Source organism: Phlebotomus papatasi, chromosome 3, assembly GCF_024763615.1.
Source record: "Phlebotomus papatasi isolate M1 chromosome 3, Ppap_2.1, whole genome shotgun sequence".
NCBI lineage: Eukaryota > Metazoa > Arthropoda > Insecta > Diptera > Psychodidae > Phlebotomus > Phlebotomus papatasi.
The window spans coordinates 55,006,897-55,021,968 of record NC_077224.1 but is presented as its reverse complement, the minus strand read 5'-3'; the positions used below and the strand labels follow the sequence as shown (position 1 = coordinate 55,021,968).

Here is a 15,072-nt window from a genome sequence, read left to right as displayed (position 1 = left end):
AGCTCCGTTTAATTTTACGTACATGCCTTAAATTTTCAGAAAAATGTCTTCAAATTACTAAAGATAGAACGTTCATATTTTGGAATGTATCTCTTACAGATCAATGGATTTAAAAAAAAATAAAAAAAACAATACCCTATTAAGGGAATACGATGTGATATAATATCAATTTTGCGTGTTAACGATCACAGAATTTCTACATAGATTCTCTACACTACAGATTTATTTTGTAATATATGTAAGGGCTCAAATAGATCAAGACTGAATTCTTGAAAATATTTTAGCCAGTAAGATATGGCACAATAAAAGATCAGGTAAAATAAATTTATGCAAAAGACCTCTAATCGATATTATCCTAACCCTTTGTGTTCTAGAGTTTGAAGTACGGTCGAAGGAACATTTCTTCGACAGGAACGACCTCTTGATACTTTTGTCAAAATTTTGAAATTTATTTAATCACACCGAACAAACTGGGCTTTTCTACATGGTCATTGCTTTTTTACGCCTTCATTGCTTTTTTACACGTGGAAAAAATAATCAAAAAATTGCGGCACCCAACCAACTTTTGCACTAATTTGATATTTATTACGCCTTATGAGACAATATTCTTTTAAAAAAAGATGTATTAGTAAAATTGTCTGTTTATAAGTACCTTGAGAAAAGAGCAAAGACCAATTGACCGGTCAATTGCATTTGCTCTTGAATCGAGGTGTTTAGATTTGGCAAATTTTACTAATAAATTATTTTATTTTTAAAGAATATTGTCTCAGAGAATGGAAAAAACATCAAATTGGTGCAAAAATTCGTTTGGTGTCGCAATTTTTTGAATATCTTTTCCACGTGTAAAAAAGCAATGAAGGTGTAAAAAAGCAATGACCATGTGGAAAAGTCTGTCTGTTCGCTGTGAGTATGATATTTTTTCTGTAATTACAGTGCCCTATTCAGAAAGATGTTCAAGTTTCATATACTAAATACTACAAAGTATAAGTTGTCAATAGATCCCCTGACACACGAGTTATTAAAATGTCAATAGGTCTTCCTTTCACCCTAAATCCTTACTGTCAAATCTTAGAAGCTAAATATATCTTGCGTTTTTGGATGGACCCTAACTATCTAAGAAAAGGATTTTTCTTTTAGAATTCAAATAAAGACAGAAAATGAATTGAAAGAACATATGGGTTATCTAAATCTACATAACGTTAGGGTAAAATGAGGTTATTTGGAACCATTTACAATTTGGAACATTTGAGATTTTCTCACTGTTTTCGAAATTCAAAAGGAAGAAAAGCTGTTTCTACTCTTCTTAATCGCCTTTTTCTTCTATTTCGCGGTCCTTGTTTTCTCTTTGCCCATCTGAAACAAAGAGAAAATCTCAAATATTCCAAATTGTAAATGGTTCCAAATTACCTCATTTTGCCCTACCTGAATTTAGTCAAAAATTGTTTATTTTTCTTTTAAATGATAAATCTTTTCTTTTAAATTTTAATTTAAATACCTTTTACTATATAAATACACTGAACTGTTTCTGATTAAAATTTTACCGTTTATAACATTTTTTTTTAGTAAATTTGATCCTTAAAGTCACACTTTGATATTCTAAGTTTCTTCTTTAAGATGAGAAAAATAAAACAAAGGGTATAAGATACTTTTACTTTATCTAGGTCACATTCTCCACTGAAAAAGAATGCAATGTGTGGCATTTCTACTTTATAAAATGTTCACTTGCAGCAATATTTTGCAAATATCGATATATTGTGAGAGGAGACCTTCCTACAAAATATATGTCACTTTCTATGGTGGAATTTTTCTCACAGTGGACAAATTGTCCTGAAATTCTTCTATCATTGCCAATAATCGAATTGCAATTGCCAATGAAATTCTCTCATGCATTCAATGCAATTCCAGTGTCCCTGATGGACAAAGGAAGGGGAGGGAAATTCAATTTTCTCTGGATGTTGAACAGTAAGAAGATGACGAGTTGCCCCAGAGTGCTCAAACATCACACTCCTGTGTGGAGGACAAACCCTGAGTCTCCCAATTTTCTAAGTCAACAACCACTCTTGAGAAAGTTACTGGCTCCGAGACTATGGCAAGTTCAAATATTTAAGCAACATCCTGGAAGTTCTATCATTGCCTTTGGCTTCTTGGACACATATCGGTGACTCGAGGGGATATTTCTTGGGGAGATTTTTGAAAGCTCTCGAGGGCTTCGAGTGCGGGTGTAATAAATACAAAAAAAAAAAGCTTTACAACACTCAATTGATAAAAAACAGTACCTGAGATGAGAGTGAATAGAGGTGATGGTCATCACCTTGAGGAGCATGAAGATCATTTGATGATGGTGATGTCATATGGTTTTTGTCGGGAACATGCTGAGCTGCTGGAGTCAGTGAGTTGGAGGTCTGCAATTTTTTGTATACAGATCGCTTTTAAAATTCAAAAGTCGAATGCAATTCTTATTGTAATTGACACAAGAAAAAACAGCAACAGCAAGAGAGAATGGAAATTGTATAGTGAAGAGCAGAAAAAAATCACAATTGCATATTATTTTTAGTCATCCTCGCCAATTTTCAGACTAATCAGCTTATTGGAATATAACCTTAATTAAAATTTATTTTCCTAACAATTTAACGTTAGCCTAACTAATATGGACAATCTATGAGAAAGTTTTTTTTTTAAATTTAAAGAAACTGAAATGGAATTAGAATGATAATACTTTCAGACTTGAACTTTTTTTTAGTTTATGTAATAGAAATTGGAAGAGAATATTATTCCCTTTTGTGATTCTTACAGTAGTCGAGTATTCTCAGAAGTATTACATTACAACTATTTAATAGACAATATAGAAACCGTGTTTCTTCATTATATATACTGGCCGCTATGGGAGACTCAACTAATAAAAATAAAATTTTAATTAATAAAAATATGAGTTGTTTTTGGTGACTAGAATTGGGCTGCAGCAGACTTGGTAATAATAATAGATTGGTAATGGTCAAGAAATATGAAATTTCAAGTGTCATAATTAATATTTATCAACAATTTCATAAAGATAATTTGTATTGCATTAAAATACACAGAAAAAATATTTTGTAAAAATGTTCGTAAATGTTTCTGAATTCCTATGGGGGAGTTACAAAATGCTCGTAAATCGTATAACCCACAAACAAGTTCATAAAAGTTTGTAGTCTTTTCACAAACTTTGTTCGTAACATGATCACTTGACGAGCATTTTTTGTACTTTTACAAACATTTGTTCATAAATGTTCGTAAACACACAAAAAATGTTCGTAAAATTTTGTCATTTGTTCGTAATTTTTTGTTTATTTGATAAATATTTTACGAACGAATGACAAAATTTTACGAACATTTTTAATATGAATCTGAAACAGCTTTGAAAAAAAAAAATAATGTAGTAGGGTCAACGCCCCACCGTATTTCCTTAATTTACGCATTTTCAATGCAATTTTTACGCAAATTTTTAATTACCGTATTACCTTATCTCATACTCGGTGGCATTAGGTGAAAATAATATTAAAAAAATTGATGAAATAAAACAAAAATGCGATAAACGATGAGCAAAAACCTGTACGAGAAATTAATCGTACAGTTTTTTCGCTCACCGGTTATCGTATTTTCTTCTTATTTCTTCAGTTTTCTTATATTATTTTCATCTAGTATCACCAAGTATGAGGTACGGTAATATGGTAATTGAGAATTTGTGTAAGAATTGCATTGAAAATGCGTAAATTGACGTAATATGATGAGCATTTTTCTGTCAATATGATTCTCCCCTAGCTCAAACAACTAAATAAATAAAATAAGAACTGAAGGAATACAAGAACCAAGAGCTTTGTCACTGTTGTAGTCGTACTGTATTTCAATCCGCTATAGTATATGATTTTTTTAAGAGGCACTAAAAAGGACACGAGGTCAGGGAATAAGTTTGAGAAATTATCACACTTTTCATTACAATATTCCCCTCAAACTCTCACACTCCGCAACGATCTTTAAGCAAGGGATAGAGGTGAAGCAAAAAGTTCCCTGAGGGGGTTGAAAAGTTGTGTGGTGAAAGCCACAGAGAGAAAACAGAGAAATATACGAACGGAAGTGACTTGGAATTATTGTTTAGTTGGTCGTGTTTTAAACGATTTATGACTACAATTGGAGTATAGTTATGGTAATGTGTTTGTCTGGAAGTTGGAGCCACTTAAACTATCAATTGGATGCTGCTCTCCCAAGTAAAAGAGCGGTGAGACAGTGCACTTTGTCTTGCTGCAAAATCTCAACCACTCATTGTCTTTATACACCAAACCCCAAGCCCTTTCCTTTCTCCAGACCAGAGATGAAATTGACGAAGAAGATGAAGAATATGAAGGGAGAGATTTCCCAGCCAAAATTCGAAGAAGAACAACAGTGAGAACTTATGGGAATGTGCATGATAAGTAAAAGCCATAAATGCTTCTAAATACATAACCAACTACTTTTCCTCACCCTATTTGCAAACTTTGACACAATAGTCTGTAAATTGACTTTACATCCTTTCATTCTACATGTGTGTACATTATAAACTTCTAAATGCACACACTTAACATATGTTTCTAAACAAATATAGAACATCTCCCAAGCGATACAGCACATTTTCTTGTCAACATGAGATTCTGTGGTTAGCTATTCACTCTTGGGACCTTCTATTGTGATCTCTCACGTTCTCACAATTCAGTCAAAATTAACTAAAAGAAGCTTAATAGTTCTCTAAGCATTTGAAAATTTAATCAAAAACGACATTGTAGCTTTAATAAACCATTTACTATGCAAACTATTTATTTTCATTTTTTTTTCTTTCAGAATTCATTTATATGAATTTTGCTCAATGCATTTGGAGAAACAGAAGAAAAAACTCTTGTAAATGAACATTTTCCCGGTTTTCAGCAAAAAAATAATATTCAAACAAACTTGCAAAGTGGAAAAAGCCTCCAGATCCAGAAAAGTTCTGCTACATGGTACAACTTTTGACCGCGAACGCAATTCGTCCTGCATGTCTGAGGGAAAAATGAAAGAGAGATGCTGAAAAAGTCATACAAGTCTCTTCCCAGGAAAAGCGAGAAAATTAAAAATTTTCCCAAAACTTCCTCTTTCCGTCATTTCTCAATGCAAAAGTCCAAAAAAAAAGAACAACCAAAGAATATGAAGATAGAAGAACGCAATTCAACATTTTAATGTTACGATATTTGATATTAAATTTTATATTCGAGTTTGTACTTTCAAATTGTACTTCAATGCTTTGTGGTTTTTCATTTTTCACTGTAAAAGTTCATTTTAACATCTGATCCCAATGGAGCATCTTACGGTGAGTTTCTCTTGAAGAAGTATTCGCAGAAAATCTTGAGATTTTCTATATTTCTTAGAAGAATTCTCAATGTAAGCAAAAAAAATTAATTAAAATGTAGATTTTCTGTAGGGGAAAATGGGGCACATTTGAACAGGAACAGCTTTGAAATTTATCTTTCTTCTTATTTTTAAATGGAATTGAGCTTTATTATGAAGTATTTTAGCTTCATAAGGTTTTATGGAGTTAAATTATATCATGACAAGGTCTAATTTCGTTTAAAAGTAGGAGAAAAAAATCTAAATCTGAAAGCTTTCCTAGGGTTCCTCACTTTCCCCTATTATATTGACTAAATTCAGTTTTACAGCTCGAACTCAAAGAAGAAGTAGTATATGTCGCACTTCTACGATTCGAGTGACATATTCTACATTTGAGTATTTTGAAATAAAAGCCCGAAAACATTTAATTTATCAATTAAATATAATTTGTCAGACTAATTCGTTTCCCACCTAAAGTCCCTAAAGTCCCCAATGTAATGGCTGATTGGATACACCAGGTACTTTTTCTTAAGGTTTAGCCCTCTAAGTGAAGGGTAAAGAGTGGGCATCTTTAAAAGCCTATTAATGAGCATGCCTTTTGATGAACATAAGACCTAAGGCAGAGAGCTAATGATGGCCTGTCAGGAGATAATAAGTTGACCATGAGCTGTGAACACGTATTATTAATCGTATCGAGATTGCAGTAGTATATGCTACTGACCTTCACCGGAAATAGAGCCCGAAATAGAGCCTCCATTGCTCATTCTCGGGGAGCCACGATACGAGCTTCCTCATACTTTTCGGTTAAAAGCCTGTCATTATCGAAAAATCTAAATATCCTCAAAGTGTCACTCAAATCGCGGAAATGCACTAAAGCGTGTGCACGACAAGATTGTTCCAAATGATTTGATATTCTTATGACAGATATCAGTAGCTCCGCATTTTCGTTGTATGTGAACATTGTAACACGTGTTCTTACCTTTCTTTTGGTTAAACTCTCATCAAAGTCCGTTCATTTTTCACTGAGATACGAAATAATAATGGAAAAAAGAAGGGAACTGATCGTCTACACGTATCTAAAAAATCCTGGAATCAATTAAGCGGACCTTGGAAAACTCACAAATACCTCACGCCAGGGACCGTCCGGAGGGTGATTCTTCGATTCCTCGACATAGTAAAACCACTGTCCAGAAACCTGGATGTGGAAAAAATCGGGGTATTGGAGATCGAGATTTGGAGGAAAAGGTGATCATGCGCTACAAGAACAAGCCTTCGACATATATGAGGGATATGGCTAAAAAACTTAAATGTTCTCCCATTCTTGTGCACCAAATTAAACAGAGGAATGGACTGAAGACATTTAAGACCCAAGCAGGATGCACAAAGTCAGTCAGCTAAACTACGAGTACGAAGGCTGCACGATAAGATGATGTCTGGTTTTAGTGGATGCAGCTTGATGGATGATGAAACATACGTAAAAAGAGACTTCAAACAATTACCAGGACAGCAATATGACACCGCAAAGTCTCGAACAGGATGTAAGAAAAAGTACAGGTACAAAAATTATGAAAAGTTTCCAAAAAATACATGGTTTGAATGGCGATCTGCTCATGTGGACGTCAGAGCAAGGCGTTCTTTATGCAGGGCAACATGAACTCGTCAATTTACATCACGGAGTGCCTCCAAAAACGCCTGTTGCCTCGGTACAGATGCCATGACATACCCCCGATCTTCTGGCCAGATTTGGCGTCGTGCCATTACTCAAAAGCAAACAAAGAATGATACGAGGAGAACGACGTTCGTTATGTACCCAAGATGAATCCGCCAAACACTCCAAATCTCCGTCCAATTGAAACATATTGGGCTGTTATCAAATACGATTTGAAAGAAGAAGACTAAACGCGTCGAGAACATCGAGGACTTCAAGAAAAAATGGAATGAAACAACCAAGAACCGCGGTGATGATCTTGTACAGACCTTGATGGGAGGACTCAAGAAGAAGATTCAAGATTTCGCCAATCAAATACTTGAATAAAAAATCTAATATATCTAATAATGAAATAAAATGAAATGAAAAAATAAATCTACAATGAATTAAAATTTCAAAAAATATTTTTCTTTTTTTTTTTAATATTATGAAGACTTCATTTTTAAAGCATTATTCTTGGGTACAATATTAACGTGCACAGCACACGCTTTATAATCAACTTCTTTTCAACTTGTTACCGTTTTTCTAGCTTAAACGCTAAGAGATATCAACTTCCAGTCTTTAGTGACCTACCCCCCTCCTCATACGTCTACTTTGTCCAGGGGAACCTACCCTCCTTAAAAATTACTCCTGTCCTCCTTTCCAATTTAAATATTTAATATTGATGCGTTGAAATTGTGAGAAAATTTTTATTGAAGTGAAAATTGATAAAATCGAATATTCACTATAAAACATTTTTAATTAAAATATTAAAAATTCAGTTTAATAAAAGAATATATTTTGTTGACGAATTCATAAGTATATATTAGCACATTTTTATGGATAAAACAATTAACATTTACCATTAAATTAATTTCATAGTTAATACGATAAAAACATGTAATTAAACTCTCCAATTATTCCATAAAACTAAATGTTTAAATCAAAATAAATAATATGCATCCGTAATACAAAATATTCACTTGAAATTTTTGTAACAAGATGAGTACAACAACTTTCTTACACACAAAAGAAACATGATATTCAGATTTGAAAGCAACTTTAAATGAAACTTGTTCATTCCAGTACATTAATGAAACTTTTTGTCTTCATCATCTCCTTGTCATGTTCAAAAAATTCAAAGTTCTTCTGAATATGTTTTGGAAAAAGCTAAATATAAGGGAACTTTTTTGATGAATTTTACACATCCCTTCGTAGACATGAGAAAATTTTGTTACTTATCGTAAAAGAAGCGACAGTGTTTCTTTTTTTTATGGCAAAATCAAAACTCAGTGTTCTCCGGATACCATTGGGAAATTCGCTCTAAATTCTCCCTTCAATGAACTTATCAATTATGAAGAGAACAATTTGGCAGAGAAGATATCAAGAGTTGTCATAAAATACCAACAAATATATTTTGGCCAATAGAATGTGTTTTTTCGATAATTTATGACAAACGTAAATTTTAATAACTTCAGTTGAGAGGTACTTGAGTTTATAGTATTTTATGTGGCAAAATTAAATATTTTCTCATTGGAATTTTGAATGCTTTTCTAAGTGTTTTCACACAAAAAAAGTCAATTGATTTTCTTATCGCCTTTAGCTCTAGACGATACAGAGTTATTGAGGCATTTTTGTTGCCATTGTGGAGCATTTTTTCGACAATGGTATATCACATTGATTTACTGAAGCCTTTTTGAGATTCAAGAATATCTATCCTCCCATCCTATTTCCTTCCTCCTCATCAATCTGTCAACATAGAGCATAAAAAAGAGTGTTTGATTTCCTAATTCTGCTTTTTTTGACTTCCACCCAACAAAAGAATTAAATAAGCAAATTTATCGCGAGCAGGAAGTGTCGCTGGAGTCTTTTTATGTGTATGATTGTCCCAATGGAACAATCAGGAGACAAAGAGAAGAAAATTTTTATGTGTACAATTTTCTATTTATTTTCATACTCCATTCCATATGAATGAAATTGCTATTGTCAACAGTATCAAGTGGATTTACTGATGTACCATTTGTTTTATTTTTCTTTTCACCCTACAAAAAAAGTGCAACGTCATTCCGTGGAGTCCCCTATAGAACTATGTAGAATTATTCACACATCGACGTGAGATCGTCTGAGTTTTATCTGCAGAAGAAATCGGAAATAAACTCTAGATAACTACAAATGTCCGCAGATTTCCTTGTGATTGAGGCTATTTACACCGCCGCATTAGATTGGGATTGAACTGTTCTTAAACCGGATATAGGATAATTAAGTCTTAATCTAAGGCCGCAATCTAAACGATTTCATTGAGGTCATTTAGACTGTCGTATTAGATTCTGACTGAATTGTCCCAAAAACCGATTTTGGGACAATTCAATCTCAATCCAATGCGGCGGGCGGTGTAAATGGCCTCATTGTTATTACAAGTCGTAGCATAAAATAATTGTAAATTTCCTAGGAAGCTCATTAGGCATTTTTTCGAAGTTAGAAATTTTTCAGGAAGGTTACAACCTATTTCTTGTTATAAAATAGGTTTAAAAGAATACAAACTAGGAAAGTCAATTTAATCCATTAAGGACGAAAGTGACACGAACTTTAATGTGACTTTAAGAACGAATGACTAGTGTTCCAAAAATAAAAATTTATTTTTCGGACTATTTAAAGGACAACATGAGTTTCTATTTAAAAAAAAATGTTTGAGTTTTGGGACATTGGTGTCCCACTCATCCTTAAAGAGCCAAATAATGGTATATCTATTCGAAATCTCCTTTTCTAAAAAAAATCTTTTACTAAAAATTACCCTTCTTCATTATTGTCTATTTTTGTCACACACATTACCCAAAAAAACTCCAACTTCGATTTTTTTCGAAAATACGTGCATGTCTGCTCCTACACTGAGAAAAAACAGGCTACGATTAACTTTTTTTCCTCAGAACTTTAACACTTTTCGGGTGTAAAAATATATCAACATTTTTTTTATGTTAATTTTGCACCTTTAGAGGGTAAAATCAACATGAAAAAGGGTAACTTTAATGCATAATACACCTAAAAAGGGTAATATTTACACCAATTTCGGATCAATACTGCAAGGTAAAATTAACATTTCCGGAATTTTATTTTGACTTTTTCGGATTTCTCTCAGTGTACCTACCCTTTTGTTAATTAATCAGTGAATTATTAGTAAAAATATGACAAATAAAATGTCTTAAATTAGGCGTAATATGTTAGCACAAATTCCTAAAGGTAGGCAGGTTTCACAGCGAGGACAGGCAGGCACTCAAAATACTCGACCAACTATAATCTACATACTCTCATCAGACTTGTCAAATAATTTCGACAGTTTCGTTTTATTTAAATTTCGGTTACTTAAACAGGTCTGGCTAAGAAATTCACAGCGTTACGTAATAAAGAAAATAAAGGATAAAATTTACTGGGCTTTCTATTTTAGCGGAGACACGGCTGAGGGATTATAGCCTATGATAATGCCTAGATAGACTTACAATTTCAGCCGAGATACGGCTTAGTGGGTAACTAAAGGAAATGTAGTTTAATAATTATTTTGATTATAATAATGTTAATATCTGTCTCTCGGCTCAAGCCGTATGTATGTCCAATACATAAAAAGATTTTAGACCCGAACAGAGGTGTGCAGGAACCGTTGATTGAAACCGAATAAACGTCAAAATAAGTTTTTTCAGGTAGCGTTTTGTGCATTGACGTACAAGTTTCATTTGACGTGTGTATCGTTTCAAACGATTCTTGCACACCTCTGGACCAGAATGTAGAAAAATGTAAAATAATCTCCAAGACTCATTAACGTACAGAACAGTCAAATTCGAAATTCCCTAACATACTCTGAAAGAACTTTCTCATTAAATTGTTTCAAGAGGTTGATTACCAACATTAATACGGCGGCGGATACTTGCTTTTTAAAGAAATTATGCTTCCTGATTACAAACATTATAAAAGGTACCTTACACAATTCTTTCAAGAGTGTAAACTCAAACACATTATGCAAACATAATAATTTTATTTTACTGGGCTGTGCCAAATAGCAAGAATCGCTGAGGGGGATAAGCCTGAGTGATAAAGAATTTTTTTTCACAAAAGAAAAGGAAATACCGGATAAACAGCGTCTCAGCGATGCAGAAAACAGAATATTATTCCTCTGGTCGAGTTCTTTCCCATACTCCTACGTATCCTTGTTCTATGGAAACATTTATGCACAACACAAACATGATTTTCTTGTCTTTCTATACAGAAAACTACTTTCAACGTTTTCTGGGTATTGAGATTCAGCATCTCCTACTCTCATTCGCTTGTTTTCCCAAGTGACGATTCTTATCCGCTGTATTTATAGTGAAAATGGAAAAATTGTTTATTCTCCCAAGGATGTACACTACAATTAAAAGGCAGTTTCTTTCCTTCCCAGACTCAGAATATTCTATCAGATAAACCACCCAAAATCACTCTTTGGGGCTTTGTCGAACACCCCATCTATTCATACCACTTCCCAACTGAGTTGTTTACTGTGTAGAATACATTTTAGGAATATAACAAAATGTTTATTTTGTAGATCATTTCAGTACTATACGACAATATTTAAATTGTTTAAATATGTTTTAGTTAGTTTAGTTTTGGCGAATTCATTTTATTTTAATTATTTTGTTAAAATTATAATTTCTTTTTAAAAGTCGAAAGGCCGTCAAACTTCTTCATTTTTGATTTACAGTATTTTTTTAATAACATGGAATCAGGGGGTGAAAAAGTATGGTCATCGAGTGCCAGATCGGCTGATCGACGCCGATCAGTCTTCTTTATCGGTTTATCAGCCGATCACGCTGAGCAATCTTCATGGTCGACTAATGGACAGCCATAGTAAGTTAGCCATAGTAACCAATCATTCTGGAAAATAACCGACGTTGGTAAAATAAATTATAGTTGAGAACCGCCTTTCGTCAGAAGAATTGGAGATACTCTAAGAAATCGTCAACTCTTTGCAACCCTTACACACAAAATAGATCATTGATTTTATTATTGTCTTGAGTTGCAAACATTACAGAGATGCATTTTTGAAAATGTTTGAAAGGTAGCCTAGGCGAACACTTCATTCAAAATTACCTATGAGCGGAAAATTCGCCAGAAATTGAGGTTCAAATTTCAGTCACTTTGAAGGGCTGATATTTCAACCAATTTGGTTAAATTTAGTCTTTCTGGAAAAGTATTGAAATTCTGAACCAGGCTGGTCTTCATTGGTAATGAACCGGTTAAGTACCGATTTCGAATAATTTTTTCGGATTTTTTTACTTGACCTTGAGTTGGTTCCCGAGATTGAGGTCAAACGGCAAGATATATTGACTGCCGGATTTCGAAGACCCCCCCGCCCCCAAAAGAGGACATTATCTCGGACGGTCCATTTTCCTTTTCCCCTATCCTCTCTCCATCCCCTAAAAACCTTTTTCTATGGTTTTCCTCAAAACTGGCCCAAACCTTTCAATGATTTTCGTATATGTTTTAAAGGTAGTCCAGGCGAACATTTCGTCCAATGGAGAATTCGCCATTTGGAGGGCAAATTTTTCAACCGATTTGGTCAAGTTTGGATTTTTTGGAAAGGTATTCATATTTCGAACCCGGCTACATCGACCGTCAATGGCAATGAACCGGTTAAATACTGTTTTTTTTCATTTTCGAATACTTTTGTGATTTATAAGTTAATTTGATCTCCTGTAGACCAGTAAGCACCAAAAAATCATACACTCAGAAAAATAATCGAGTAAAACTAAATCGAATCGACGTTGAATTAACTCTTTTTCTGTGTGATTTTCGATTAAATATATTTTAGAGTTGATTTTACTTTTATTTAGGTGTAATATTCGGAAGAGCTGTTTTTTTTTCCTAAAATTTACATGACAAAAGAATGTAAATAACTCTTTTTAAGACTGAAAATAACTCGTTTTAAGAGTTAAAATAATTCGTTTCAAGAGTTAAAAAAAATCTTTTTCAGAGTTAAAATAACTCATTCAAATCCAAAAATGAATTATATTTTGCAATTTTATGTTTTTATTTTATTTTATCATTTTCTTTATTAATATTTTCTTGACCTCAAGTTCCCTTTGTTCCAAGCAATATATCACATGTGATGCACGCACACACGTCTTCATGAAACACTGTTAGGCATATTTTTAGTTGATGTTCCATATGAACTCTGTCACACGAAAATCTTCTTGACTGAAGTATATTCTTAAAACGAAAACTTGTAAGCATATACTTCAGTCGAGATGAAATTTTACATTGCAAAAGAGTAATAATTACATCAATATCCGACGAATTAATTCAACTTGCACGAAGAGTTGTTTCAACTCTATTTACTACAATTTACAACGAAAAATAGTAACAATTACATCGATAATTATAGAGTTAATTCAATTCTGCCATAGAGTTGTTTTAACTTTCTAGGTTTTTTCTTAGTGTACGAAAAACTAATTCACTGAGATCTCTGTCTCGTGAGTTCGAGCATTCCGCAAAGCTGTGACTCTTTGCCATCTCTTTTGTAGCATTTTCACACGTGAGTTCCAAGCCTGACTATGTCAATCGAGGTTTTTTTGTCTTATAGCTTGAATTAGAGAATGCAATGATATTTTGCAAATACAGTCCGTCTTAGTTGATTTGTTTTGTAAAATTCATTGTCATTTGGATTAACAAAAATCTAAAACATATGAAATTCTAATAATGACGCATGACAATTACATGGTTACAGAATCATTTTTTCGAAAAAATAATTCCGAACGGTATTCGAATGAAACTAGTCGTATGGCATCGCCATAGGGGAAAATATTTTCCCTTCGAACGTTCATGCCTTCGATTAATATGAATTTCCTTTACTTTTCTGAGAGATTTCCACATGATTGTTACATAATTATCAATATGATAAAGCCAACTAATATTTAATAGAAATGTTTAAGATTTTTAGGAAAACTTAAAGAAAATTCACATTATTCGAAGGCATGAACGTTCGAAGGGAGAGTACTTTCCCCTAGTGTTACGAGTGAGTATCGAATCGAGTATCTCAATTTTAATTTTCAAATATTTCAAATAAATGTAATTTCATTTCGGTCTTTACAATTTTTGTATATCAATGAGTAAGTCCTTCGTCGTCTTAGCATGGCCTTGAATCTTCGGATTAAAACGATAAGAATTTCCTTTCGGTGGCTTAATGTTCTGTTATACTACTGCTCTATAAAGTTATGCATTAAATTTAAGTTTATTTAGCAGTATATTAATTTTTTCATCAAACCTTTATCAGAAGAAAATTTTATTAATTTGCGGATCATCTATGACCCACTAACCCTAAATGGGTTAACCAGCAATATCTATAACAGCAACAACCATATTAAATTTAAAATTTAGTTTGTTTAGTTTAACGCATGGATTAGTTTCCAAATTCCGTGCTCAATAACTAAAAACAAAATAAACTCTGTCAGAACATCCAGCTTTTCTTATCAATTGAAAATCACTCACCTAAATCTCAGTCTTTTAACTTTCTTAATGGTAAACTCCCTGCAAAACTAACTTTCATCCCAATGCAAGTATCTTGCACAAAATTCACTACTATCGTTTTGCAAGTCATTTCCTAAACGACTTTATAATTCCGAATGGATTAAAAAACGACTCTGAAACCACTTTCTCACAATCTCAGTGGGACTTTTCTCAACTCTGACAAGAAACTTTTCTCTCACTTTCCTTAGACTCTCTTTTGGAGGAAGAAAGAACAAGGGATGAAATATATAGGACACAGTTGATTTGCTTGTTTTCGATGCAAATTCAGCTCTTTATACAAACATTTTTCAGGGGGGTGTGAGAAGTGTGAGAACGGGTGGTAGATGGGTTTTGGATGAAGTACAAAAAAGACAGGAGAAGGTGATGAACCTGACGGTGAGTTCAATTGTGTGTACAAGCCAGGGGAGCATTGTTTATGAGCTGGGCGACAGGAAATTTATTAAACAGTGCAGAATTCCAAGCTCATCCCCTAG

At 33.2% G+C, this 15,072-nt stretch overlaps 1 protein-coding gene across 1 annotated transcript in view; it reads right to left on the bottom strand.

Annotated features, from left to right (window-relative positions):
- LOC129807679 (polypeptide N-acetylgalactosaminyltransferase 2) overlaps window positions 1-15,072 on the bottom strand; it is a 281,760-nt gene that overhangs the window by 235,529 nt on the left and 31,159 nt on the right. Inside the window, exon 2 of the mRNA XM_055857114.1 lies at window positions 2,277-2,402. Coding sequence (XP_055713089.1) covers window positions 2,277-2,402 — 126 coding nt within the window. The remainder of the gene's footprint in view (window positions 1-2,276; window positions 2,403-15,072) is intronic.